The sequence below is a fragment of the Falco punctatus genome (assembly GCF_963210335.1).
Source record: "Falco punctatus genome assembly, chromosome: 3".
NCBI lineage: Eukaryota > Metazoa > Chordata > Aves > Falconiformes > Falconidae > Falco > Falco punctatus.
This window is the reverse complement of record NC_137582.1, coordinates 47979191-47993115: the sequence shown is the minus strand read 5'-3', so window position 1 is coordinate 47993115 and position 13925 is coordinate 47979191. Positions and strand designations below refer to the sequence as shown.

The 13925-nt window shown below is 34.6% G+C and overlaps 1 protein-coding gene across 1 annotated transcript in view; it reads left to right on the top strand.

Moving 5' to 3' along the window:
• LOC308060261 (lipoxygenase homology domain-containing protein 1-like) overlaps window positions 1–13925 on the top strand; it is a gene marked incomplete at its 5' end in the record, with an annotated part of 211124 nt that overhangs the window by 124644 nt on the left and 72555 nt on the right. Inside the window, 6 exons of the mRNA XM_080378728.1 lie at window positions 686–764; window positions 2342–2473; window positions 2959–3137; window positions 3591–3677; window positions 7357–7489; window positions 8852–8991. Coding sequence (XP_080234854.1) covers window positions 686–764; window positions 2342–2473; window positions 2959–3137; window positions 3591–3677; window positions 7357–7489; window positions 8852–8991 — 750 coding nt within the window. The remainder of the gene's footprint in view (window positions 1–685; window positions 765–2341; window positions 2474–2958; window positions 3138–3590; window positions 3678–7356; window positions 7490–8851; window positions 8992–13925) is intronic.

Here is a 13925-nt window from a genome sequence, read left to right as displayed (position 1 = left end):
CGTATATATGCAAGAAGGTGAATATACTATGAAGATTTACAGTAGGGAAAAAAAGGGAAGATTCCATGAAGTCTATTCATCATCCAAGTCTGTTTTATGGGGAAAATTTGAATTATTGTAGAGATGGCTTAAATGAAAACTCCTTATCCCAATAGCACAGTGATTGAAAACTTCCCAGATACTATTCACTTCACGCCCATTTACTTGCCGAATTCCCACTAAATTAACTGTGAATTTTAATGAAAATGAAATTGATCCAGATGTTCAGAATTATTAGATACCTGTTGTTCATCAGTTTCATTGGGAGTTATGTTCTGGATCAAAGTAACTTTCAACATGAGTAGTAATTGAATCTGATTTGGTTATTTCAGTCCATGAAGGTACTAGAAACGAACACTTCATTGCTAGTGTGTGTATATGATGTTGCCAAAATTCCTTCCTATTAAATACAGCAGCATTTTGAAATTCATAATTCATAATATTAACTGGATCAGAAAATATCAATTATAGCATGTAATGTTTAATTGTGAACTCAAAGACAATGGAATGGCATAAAGAATAGAAATTTGTTTCCATTGAGATACAAAACAATGACCAGACACACAAGGCTAAACTGATAAATATTCAAAAGCAGATACATATTAAGTATAATTAAAATATAATTTTGATTATTTTCATTTTGCAGGTGGATGTTTTCAAAATCAAAGCAGTATACCTTGGCAAGTTGAACCAAGTTCTTGTTGGATTTAAGAGTCTAAAAAAAGGTCAGCAATTTTTTCAGTTAATGTATGGTAATAATCGTATAGATTAACAGATTTAGGAGATCCTAAAATTTCAGAAATACCTTACATTTAAGAATAAAAATCACAAGAGTTTTTTTAGAAGTACTAGGAAATTTGAAATTGCTTTCCATTTTCTGCTGTTTATTACTTCTGTTAGACTACCTGTGTCAAGTATCCAGCTTAGTTTTACTAAAATGTGTAAAGAATTCCCAGGAAATGTGACAGTGTAAAAATGGTAAAATTATATGTGAAACTTTTCTCCATAGAAGTTACTATGGATTTATAAGTATAGTCAATAAAGCTTTTGTTTTTTCAGGAACTAATATGACATCAATGCTTTTGAGGTTTTTGACATTTTTATCTTCCTCTCCATTTTTAGATGATTGACTTTTTAATTTTAAAAGAGAAATTTCTTTCAGGACTGAATGCTTCTAGGTAAAGATAAGAACAGCAAATCAGTTTGTCAGATTGGGAAGTGGAACACGGAAGAAAGGCTCTTCCGGCCTCATATCTTTTTTTCTTCTAACGCATGAGAAATACAGGGATTCTGCATATGTGAGGTTGTGGCAGACAGAAAGGCTGCACTTCCTGCACATCTTTTATTGCCCTCCTTCAGACTCCCCAGCAGTTGTTGAAGTTAAAGAAAATTGCTTATTTCTTAAAAAAAAAAAAAAGCAGCAAGGAGAATTATGAATTGATATTTTCTTCAATATTTTGTCTACAATTTTGGCCCATTGTTTTTAGAGGCAACAGAACAGAGATTCTATAGATATCCTACTTCTGCAGATAATGTTGATAATGGAGATAAGATTGTTCCAGAGCATGATAAGCTGAGTCTCTTGTTCTTTTATCTTTATCAAAAACCCAAGACTATAACATGACTGTAGGTTAAACTCAGACTCGGAAAAACTGATTTGGAGACAATTTCCCATGTATTTCCTAGATGATAACACTAAAATTAATGATCAAATTTTCATTGACTTCACCAAGACTTGGAGTATAATCAGGTTTACCATGACTCAGAGATCTGGTCTTCAAATGCTTGATTTCCAGAGAATCAACACAATGGTCTCAATCATGAGAAAATCTTCAGCTGAAGTTTATGCCTTATTAGATAGCACAAAACCTCACCAGAAAGAAAGTTGTGTGTTGAGTGGATTTTCTGATGGCTAATGTGGTAGAAATCCTGATCCTTTTTCCTTTAGGTCATTGATAATATCATTTCCTATAGGGGATTTCTTCTGTCTAGAGATCTCATACAGAAGCCTTTCCATCTTTTAGGACACTAATAGATCATTAACTCAAATCTATTTGTATGTTTAATTTCACAAAACCTTTAAGACTTCTTCATTTTGTCAAATATTTTAGAGTGCAGGGGAAAAGACATAAACACATTTAGACACAGCCAATATATATTCAGAAGCCTTATTTCCTGAAGAAGTGCAGCAAAAGAAAACATTTTCTTGATTTTCTAAAGACAGAAACTTATGACTGCATACACAGAACTTTTTGTTGCTTAAAAGGTATAAATTGATAATGTCCTGTTTATTTTCAATCAGATGAGTGGTTCTTGGAAAAAATTTTTATAAAAGAAGTCCTCTACCCTTTTTCTGCACATGTTTTTGTTCACAATGACTGGATAAATAAACGCTCCAAGAAAGATTTTGTAGAAGTGGCAATTCCACTCAAAGGTAATACCAGCACAAATGTCCTTCATTTGCGTGAATCACTACTGCGTGGCAAAGCACAACAGGATCAGTATAAGGCTATTTCACAATGTAGGCAGAACTGAGTATTGGTAACCCAATGGTGAGGGGCAGGGGCCTGGACCAAGGTGAATCATGCCTTCTGTAATTAAGGAGGAAGAAATTATGCCTGGGGTGGAGATGGAAGTAACAGTATTAAAAGTCTCCTCTGGCAGCACATAACCTGTCCTTGGAATAATACAGAGAAGACAGGTGTGGCCCCTGCAAAAGTGTGACATGAAGTCATGAAGCAGCTGGCCTGGTTTTCTATACCTCCACAGGGATAAAATGAGTAATGAGGGTTTTGCAGCTTTGTTGCCTGACTTGCCTGTGCTAGATCTAACACTACCAGGCAATGTAACCTTGCATATTTTGGCTTATACTGCCTTATAACTTAGACATGAGCTCTGAATATATGTTCTTCATTGCAGAAACATCTGTGACATCTCTCATAAAAAATTTTGATACTAAAAGTAGAGGACGATGGCAAACATGGGTACACTGTACACAAGTACCAGAAGATGTTCCTGATATTCAAGTTGTTGTATTTGGAAGAAAAGGGAAATCCCCTGCACAGAAAGTTCAGAATCTGAGTGATAATCCATTTTTGGTCTGTTTCTTTTCTATTTCATACAAATCTTACCAAACAGTTTCAGTAAAGTAAAAATTGTAGCCAACATATGTGAAGTTGTATGGAATTATTTTTTTTGTCGCAGTCAATGTTTATACCTCCATGTCTTAAATAAACAGCACTTCTCACGTGGGCTAATACATATCATTTAGGAAAGCTCTCTTAGGCAAATGCCAACTTTGACATGAAAAGCCTCATTAACTTTGAATTAAGACTATTATGCCTTAACAGTAAGACAATAAATAATGAAGCTATTCCATCCTTCCTTTACATTCTACTTCTCAAACCTCAGCTAATCTGCTTTCACTACTTAGAAGCTGTCTCTCTACAATGAGCTTGGGTCTGGGCAAATGTCAGTTCTCTAGTTTGCACATGAAGTAATGGTTACATACAATGTAGAGTTAATGTTTTTTAAATATATTTTTCCAACAGTTGACTGTTGGTGATATTGGAGACATAACAAAGGTTTCCTTTGTGTTATCTGGTCCATGCTTGGGAAGAGGAATTAAACTTCACAAGGTATTCCAAATACGATACATATAAACTTGTAATATTTTTCATAATATCAGTAAATATCTTCCGTTAAAAGACAGATTTTTAGCTTTGCTTTGCTTTGCACCACACTAGCAAGGCCAGATATCTTTTGGCTCGGTTACCTGGCATCTACCGATGATTACCTACAGCTTCTAGATCTCTGTGTGTGCAGATCTACCTTGTTTGGGCCTGCTGAATATGCTATACCTATTCACTGATGTGCAGATCCATTCTTCATAGCTCATCATGACATGGAAGGCAGTGTTTTCTGCTGATGTTCAGAAACATTAGTCCCTGCATGGAAATACTGAGTCTCCTGACAGAAAGCAACCTACTTGTGGAAATGAATTAAGCTGATATTTTAGTATTTATTCATTACAACATGGTCATCAGTGGGCCTTAAACATCTGATTGTAGTTTAATATGTACTTCAGACCTTTCATAAAAAGAGATGGTGAAATGACTTAATGCTGTCAATTGTATAATTCAACCACATTTTAAATGTATACCTTTCCCCAGGGTGGTTAGGAAGATTGAATAGGCAGGTGTTGGGGCTGAACAATACTTGGGCTGTGGGGAAATACTTCATCTTGAAGGTTAATGCAAAGAAAAATTGTGTCAATAAGCTGTGCCTGTAGGCAAGGGCACAAAAAGCATTGTGGACATAGCATTGAATCATTCCAAACTTACTAGAATATTTGTCTGGACTGGGCCACACAGTACCTTAACCCTACTACTGATTTAAAAGATCAAAGAGTGATTCCTTAAATGAACAAACAGTCCAGAAACTGTTCTGATGGGGAATGCTCAACAGCTGCATTCAAAGATAAAATTTTAATATGTTGATGGTATTCAAAGGAGCATGAAGTCTGAGTTTATGAATTCCTAAGGATAGAGGAGGAGTTTATCGATCATATTTTCTCCCCAAATATGTTCTTTGTCAGCTGATTTTGAAGTCTCAGTTTAGGCTACAAGAGTGGAAAGAATAGGTAAGCAAAACTAATTTCTCATTTAAAATATGCATCTCCAGGCCATTTGATAAAGCAGTCCAATGATATGTTGACACTACCCTCACCATATCCATTGTGTGATTATGTAGTATGATATCAGCCTCCAGAACTGGTGGCTCAAAACATGGCAGAAAACTCATAAATGTAATTGCTTGTTTTCTGCTTTCTTTTCAGAGAATGCTTTGCAAATGGCTAAGTGTTTTTTATTCATGCTTTAAATACTTTAAAAGTTATTTAAGAATTGGTTTGTTAGTAGCTATAAATTGACAAAGAGTCAATAGGTTGTTGCTATAAACCTATGTAGTCTCTTCTATTGGTGCATTTACAACCCAAACATAAGCCACAATAACATATACTGCTTGTGCTAGTAATAAGCTTATAATATCTATTACTCATGTACTAGTCCATTTATAAATTATTTATTTAGCATAATCTAAAATGTAACAAGTTGTTTTCACTTTAAGAGGGCTCTTACAGTGAGGTAAAAAATAGAAATGCTGTATAGAAATAGATAATAGGAGGCAGGATGTGTAAGCTTACTATGAATCAGTGGTCAAACCCAGCCACAACTGAAAAGAATCCTCTTCCTTGCTTTCTCCTTAAGTGACAAAAGTAATAGCCAAAGTTTCAGAAATTTCACAAAACCCAGAGATTACAAATGAAACTGCAAAGGCTAAAAAGGAGATAATATCCCTATGTTCTTTATGCTACTATTTTCTCTATTTTGGTGTTTATAACAGCTTCAAAGTACCAGAGTTTTTACTGTTGACCTACAGTTTACTGCACACTTATGTAGAAAATGATATAATCTTAGTGAAAATTTATGTCTTTTCTTTAACTTTTGAAGATTTGCATACTGTAGAATAAGTAGATTTTTCTTGCTCAAAGGTAGAGTTTCTGTCCCTTTCCAAAATAAAATACAAAATAATTTTTACTTTAGTGTCAAATATAGAAACACTGTATGGTTTGGATGTTCACATATAGTTCACACTTGGATGTGATCTTACAATTAACAAGAATCTGTCAGGTACATTTTATTTTAAGGCCAAAGTCTGCATAAATTTACACATCTTTTTATGAGTCCAGTTTCTGTAGGATGTCTGCCTGCATATGCAAGTAACCCTTAGTCCAATTTTAATACTGATAGGAGTTTGTGATACTAATTGATATTTAGTTAGGAATGTTTATATTGATAGAAGTTAGGGAGGATATTTTTGTGTGAGAAGAAATTAGACATTTAGTTTGAGAAAATTCAGTTATTACAAGTGTAAAAAATGGGAAAACAACTGGCTGCAATTTTAGTGGAATTTAACAGTATCTAAAGAAAACCACTGTTTACTCATGTAAGTAATAGTTTAATTCTGGAAATGGCCATGGAGAATTGTTTACTTTCATCTGGATGTCTTGTGCCTGATCTTGTGAAGCACTGGGCACAAAGCATAAGCAGTAATGGAAATATTCACTACTTACATTTCTAGGAACTCAAGGGCAAGATAGTCTGACAAAATTATTAAGAGCGGAACTATCAAATTCCTAATTATTTCAATTATATAATTTGATTATATAAACATTTATGCATTTCCAAGCTTGCACATGAAGTCTATGTAAGGAAATCTGTACTCAGGATTTCCAAATAGTAGTGTTTGTATCCTGTACAATGACACTCAAGCTTTTGTTACTGTCACTGGTGTCAGTAATAGTAAAACAGTCACCACAGAAATTCTGGGAATCCCTGCCTAAAAATTTCAATTACTTAATGTCTCAATGAAATTAAGTTTTTGTTGAATTTTGTTTTCTTTTTAATGTCTTGGATATAATATTTTTATACAAAGAGATTTCAAAGGCTGAAGAAACCATATCTTCCAAGTTGCAGTCATTAGCTATTTATCAAATTCAATCCTTCATGCAATAGTTACCATAAATGTTCATGCATATGCTTGATAGTTTGTCGTTCTGTATTTTATAACCTGACCTAAAATAAAGTTCACTATCTGAGTTGCCCTCCTGTGAAGCTGAGCTCCACATTGTCTCCGTATCTAGGATAGGTGAGCTTTCAAGGCTGTGCTTCCTAAGTTTGGAGGTTCTAAGTTCACAGGTTTGGAACCTAATTTGTTCAGTCTCCACCGTGTATTTAAAGTCAGGTGGAGTGAAGCTGGGCCTAAACTCCAACCTTCTATTGGAATTCATTCTTCAAATAATATATCTCCACAATAAGCCCCAAAGGCCACTAGACACCTAATTTCTGCCAACTTTGAAAATCCTAACTGAGATATAGCCAGTCACATACAAACAAATAAAAAGCAGCAAAGCAGGTGTTTTTGCAAAATGGGAATATGCTATTAAGATTGATGTAACTGTGTTCATTCAGTTGATATTCTGAAATTACATCTATATACAGGCCTATTTAATCTGTATCCTTCATTGGTTCTTTACAAATGGGTCCTATGCCTGCGTCAATATGCAATGAATACACCTATAAACATCAGGCTGCAGAATCAGTGGCTTTCAGCAACTACAGTAGCTCTTAGGCAGCGTCAAGTTATAAAGTGTTTGCAGGGATTAACAATAGGAAGAAATTTCAGTTTCTGTTGGGATGGAAATAAGAAACAAAATGATTCAGATATATGAATTTCTTCTTCTGATTCTGCTTGCAGCTTCGGCTAAAAGACCTGGACACTAAACAAGAGTTGGGCTTTCACACTGAAGCCCAGTGTCTCTTTGGAGAAGATGGATCTGAGACTGTGACAGAGCTAGCAGCGGTCAGGCCAGACAAGCCACCACTCAGGGGTAAGTTGCTGAACTGAAAAATAAACACATGAGGTGGTGCACACACACACACACACAGAAATTTATTAACTACCTAATGGGATGAACACAATAGGCAAGATTGCAATGCATTTTATATATATTAGAAAAACACTCAAAATTATTTTAAAAGATTCATTCAATATACCTGTGTAAACGGCATGGCGTTTAATAATGTGTATTGTTAAAGCATTTTTTTCTGTTTTAAAAAAAACACACTGATATGACTGTTTTCACTAGGCTAAGTACCTGTTTGAAAGTCTGAAAAATACGCAAAGCCCAATTAGTATATTTCAGTTAAGATTTTCAAAATCCGACTCATTTACACTTGGTGAGGGACTAAATCACAGTTTTAAAACAGGCATGTGCAAAGTCATAATGGTGTGAATCACAGAAAGAAAAAACTATTTTTTTATTTTCTTCAAGCCCCATTTCTGCCTCAGAAGCTCTGTTTCTTTTCATCATTATATTTAAAATATGATAACATCTTTCTTTGTTCTGATTACATTTTGTAAAATATTTAGAAAAGAATTCTCATTCATTATACTTTATGAACAGAAGTCTTAGTTAAAATATTTAAAACTTTTTGCATTTAATATATAACCGAAGGCTAGACTGCAAATGGAAAAGTATCTTCACAGTCAGTTATAACATATAATTCTTCACAGAGCTTGAAGAATCCATAAAAGAAATCCTCTGTCATGCTGCCTCAAGGAGTATGTAGTATATAACTCATCAGCCAGAAGTCATGGCAAGCCATCCTTTGTGGTGAAGAAGAATAATAACAATGTAAACCTGTATAAATAGCTGAGCCATTTATCCTGAACCTATTAATTGATACTGGCCATAATTATCAAAATATCAGACTAAAACAGAATTCAGCTGATTCAGAAGAAAAGTCGATTTCAGCTGTTATATCCGTGTTCTTTCTTTGGCAAAATATTGTTAGAGATGATAAATCCTAACTCAATTTAAGACCTTTAATTCCTACAAGAATTCAAGACTTTTTACAAAGCCTGATAAAATCAGGGTGATCCTCTCAGCTGGTTTCAGTGACCTCTGGATAAGACTCTGGATCTTCAACATTTTCTTTTTCTGTAATGTAAGCATGGATTGTTGCATTGATTCATAAAGAACATTGCATCTCTAATGCTGTAATGTGCTGTTGTGAGGTAGCTAGCAATCTGCATGAAACTCAGACCGTTAATGTAAATTAATATAACTTCATTCCTTGGTGTTGAAATTAATCTTTTACCTAAAATAAATCAGTTTATAACGTTTGATGTTTACATTGCTAAACAGTTTGATTTGGTAATGTCTTGTGTCACTGATTTTTCATGACAGAAGTTCTTTACTTGATCAGTGTTCATACGGGAACATTGCCCGCATCAGGGACTGATGCAGATATATTTATCACAGTGTTTGGAGAGAAGGGAGATTCCTGCAAAAGGAGACTAAGACAATCAAATTTTGAAAGAGGACAGGTTAGTACTGAGTTATTTTTCTTACATGTTTGCTTAATGTGTTTTATTTTATTACTTTCTTCCACTACTGTGTTTCTTTATAGTTATAAAATTCAAGCATTGATGTTACACTGTGGTAACCTATGGAAAAGATGTATTGCTTGCTAAGAATAGACATTTTACCTGAGCTGGGTTTATGGTTTAAGAATAGTTCAAGTACCAATAAATTTTAAACCCACAAACCATCAGTAACTGTTCTTAGAAACTGCAATTGAACCCAACAATATATAACATTCTGTGGCTTAATTTTCAGTTACTTGTGAAGCTGGTATAGAAATATCAGGGCTATTTCCTGTGATTGCTCCTATAAACCTGATTTTTTAAAGATCTGTCCAGATATAGCTAAAAGAGAGATTTTAAATGTGTTAGCTACTATATGTTAATTAATATATATAAAATTACAAACTGGTAAATCTGCTTGTAAACATACTGTGGCTGCTCAAGATAATTCCTAGGAGAGATTTCCTGGTCAGCCTTTGCTGATTATCGTATTAATGTTTATACCTGCACAACATGTTCACACATACCCTGGACTCAGCCCAGCTATGACTGCTAGATAGGATTTAATGAGACCTTTCAATTGACCCATTGATCCAATTAAGCAGGTTCCTTTATACTTACTTCATACCATTTCTTAAGATTTCTCATGGCTGAGATGCCATAACTTTCCTAGGCGGCCTGTTCTACTGCTTTCTCAGATTTACCGTTAAACAATCTTTCCCTCATTTCCTTTATAATGCCAAAATATTTTCTTGAGCTTAGAAACATAGAAACCAGCTACGTCATCCTTGTTTTTCATAGTCACTGATAATTTTTCTTCCATGAATTTGTGTAAACTCTTTTTAAACATGTGGTGAGCATCCACAATCTCCTGTGATAGTATGGACTAAACTTGACTTGAAACCTGTGTAAAATGGCCACATACTAGTTTAATCAGTTTTCCCTTCTGTTACTAGAAGACGAAGTGAATGTTTTTTCCTTGTCACCTTCTCTTTGCCATTCTTGCTTTTACAGACCTCTATCTTCTGCACACTTGTTTTGTCCCTAGATTGTTCCTTGTTCCTTGTGTAGAAGAATATCTCTTTAACCATCTCACTTACACTTTCCTGTATCTTTTTCTGGCTCTTCATTAATACATTCAAAACCTCTTTAAAAATTTGCCATCACCACCTCTGCTTCTCTTTTTTCTTATTTGTCAGAGTTCTGTTAGCTTACCTATAAGTGCTATCTTCAGACAACTATTGCTCCAAATGGACTGTGTGATATAGTGCATAAAGCACTCACAGGCGGGATGTCTATATTCATTTCTAAGCTAAGTCACTGATTTACCTATGATCTGAATGTAATTTTACCTTCCTTGTGTCCCTCATTTTCCACTGTAAAATGAAGGTAACCAATAGTTTAGACAAGAATGAAAAGAGGCAATCATATATATTTAAATGACATTTATTTCCCTTTTCATTTACTACTGAGGAAAATTAAATACATCTTTTAAAAATATACTTAATCTCTCCTTTTCATAGCAATAACTTAGTGCTAGATTTATAATAGCATTTAATGTCCTGTTATCTAGTGAAATTACTATGCATTGGGAGATATTTAATAATTTGGCCATAGCCTTCTCACCCAAAGTATTTAGGCATGGTTTTCTTTCTTTCCTTTTCTTACAGTCTCTTGCGACCCCCCTTGTTTTTTTTTTTTTTAAGATGTCATTGTTTGCAGAATCCTGCTGCCTTAGTCCAAACTGTGTTATGAAAACATAGGAAGAGGTTTGATGTTGATTGGCTGGATGATATTCAAAATACAGGTTAATTCTTGGCATTTTTGAGGGCAAATGTTTGTAGAAAATTAGAATAGTTAATAACAGACATAAAGGTACATAGTCTGTGACATAACCTGAAAAAGAGCTCTAAAAAATAATTTACATGGCACTTTCAAGCTGGATGTTAATACAGAGTCAGTGACACAGCTGTTAGTGTTAAAGAAATCAGAGCCACTATATTGAGCAATAGAGTGCTGAGTGTCTTCCCAAGCAGATCCTTTGTTTTAGGTGAGCTATTTTTGTACTGTGGACAATGAAAGTTTTCTTCTGCTTAGATAATTTGTATACTCATGTTCCTCATTGTACAATAGGTTCTTGGGAAATGGTTGAGCAGGGAGATGGCAAAATGTTCTGATGATACTAAGTTTTTAAGGTAATAAAAATGAATGTTAGTGGCAGAGATTGCAGAAGGGCCTCATACAGAGGTGACTGGGTAATAGAAAGGCAGATGAAATTAGTTGTAGCTAAATGAAAAGCAGTGGCTGTGAGGGGGAAACCCCCTTAAATGTGCATGCAAAATGATGGGTTCTGAAATAGGAAAGTAGCCTCAGCATTAAGATAGCACTGTAATGATGTCAGCCCAGCAAAACAAAAGGATAACAGAACAGATCAAATCTTTTGGAATTATTAGAAAAAGGAAAAAAACCCAGCCACCCCAAAGCAGAAAATATTGAGAATACTCCCAGGTAAATTCTGTGGTTAAGATGAATAATAGATGCTTTTTTTTGTTCTGATTCACTTGTCTTTAAAAGTGCAAGAAGACAAGTGTTATGAAATATCTTCTATACAAGGAACAACTAAGCAAACAACTACTGTTTGGCCTGGAAAAGGGATGTTGAGAGGGAAGGAGAGGGAGATAAGAAATATAAAATGGCATAGACAAAATAAGTAATTCTGTTTTCTCATGAAATACAAGGGCTCAAGACCATTAAATGAAACCTGCAGGTGGCAGATTCAAAACAAAAGGAGGTAGCTTTTTACACAGTGCATAATTAATACATTTTACTTTCTGCACAAGATGTTATAGACGGTAAAATGCATGTTGGTGCAAAAAGCCATTGCACATTGCCGTGGAAGACAACTTTCCACTGGGAACTGTTAAGTGCAAAGACACAATCTCTGGCTCAGGAAACCTCTGAACCACAAATTGCTAAAGCCCGAGAGACTTTGTATTCAAGAAGCATGTCTATATATTTGCCCTGTTTTTCAGCTCTTCCCTAGAAATCTGTTATTGGTAGCTGTTGGCAACGGTATACTGGACTAGATGGATCTGCAGTCTGACACACTGCTACCAGTATTACATTATTTTTACAAAGAAGTAGATTAATAGAAAAGTTGGAATGAGGTTTTAGTGAGAGTATCTAAGAACAGAAGGTGAAAGGAAGGGATGTAAAGGGCAAGCTGTCTTGAGAGACTAGATTATGTCAACATTATCCCTGGAAAATATAGAATAGACAGGCAAAGAAAACAAAGAAACTAGATATGAAAAAATGCATCTCTGATTAGGACCTGATAGAGGACTAGAGTATAAGGAAAAGCTAGGAAGACAGAAAATTGCAAGAAAATGTAAGAACAGAGAGTAGAGTTGATTTAATTACTGCAGAAAGTAAAGCTGGTTCATATTTATTTAAGTAATTGTATGTCTAACTTTTACACCAGATTAATGGGTTAAATAAATGGGGATTGTAATTTTGCCTAGCTAACACTTTATATAAATCAAGACAATTTATATAAAATCCTTTTGACTTTCCTAAATTACACTTCCAGTAGTGTGTTTAAGGCAGTTCTAAATGTCTTTTTACTGAGGGGGAAAAAAGGAAATGTAATGACATCAACCGAAAGAACACGCTTGCTAATGCTGAGGGAGTAGGCAATTTAGTGTATTATTATGAGAATTCATTGATAACAATGGGTGATTATGACCACTGTTGTCTAATGACTGTTAATTATTATCGCAAAGAATGAGACTAATGATAGGTCCCCTTTTCAGATAGAGTTAGCTGTGAAGGAACATGAATATTAGCAATACAGGTTATTTCCTCAAAGTCAAGGGTCATGTAGACTGACAAGAAAATTATATTTGGCTTAGAACTACAAAGAATACAATTAAAAAGCAATGAGTGCTTCCAAAAAGTTATTTACAAGATGTTCCTCACAGCTAGATCTTATATTGGTTTACATATGCATTACATGAAGGGGTATAACTTGCCATGGTAACTGTTTGGGGATATCGCAGATATAACAAAGTAAGAAAGTCTTAAGGCTGTGCTAGGAATAATAACAACTGTGATGTTTTCTTTTTCTAAGCAAATTGTAGAGAATAGCCTGACACAGACAGGAGAATGGACCAGATGACATAATTCTTTCTAAAAGTCATCTCTTCCTTTGTTGCTTTCTGGTCCTCATGCTTTTTCCTGCCTGATGGCAAATTGGTTGGCAACAAATAAAAATTATAGTGTCTGTTTCTACTATCCATCTGGGTTTTTTTTAATGTCACCCACACACATGCCCATGTATCTACCCACCCACTCATATTATCTCTTGCATGGAATACATTCATTCTCTCATTTGCATAATTTATTCATCCCAACATGCACTAGTGCAGTTGCCATTTAGCATTTGTTTACTGGTAGCCGTAGCAATATTTAAACAGATGTCTATTTACATCTGAAGAACACATCAATTCTTGCCTGTATGCGTGCACAGCCTTACTTATAGTTTCTAATGACAGTATCTTCCTTTGTTTGCGTAGTCATCAACAGTGTCAGTATTTCTGTTCAGAGTTGAATAATATGACATTTCCCATTTGAAAAATAGGATGTCTTAGAATATAAAAGACTTTGAAATGTTTAAAAATAAAATGCCTTATCTAAACCAAAGTTCAATTTACCAGGCCTATCATGTTATTTCAAGCACTTCTCTTGTTTAAGTTACGAGTAATTGGTTGAACTTCAATTTTCATGAGACTTCTGTAAGTAAATTAATGATCAGAGGTTTCTTTCTACCCAAAATAGTGGGATGCTTTTCATAATAAAGCCTGGAATGCACTGATCATGAAAAAGGAAAAATGTAC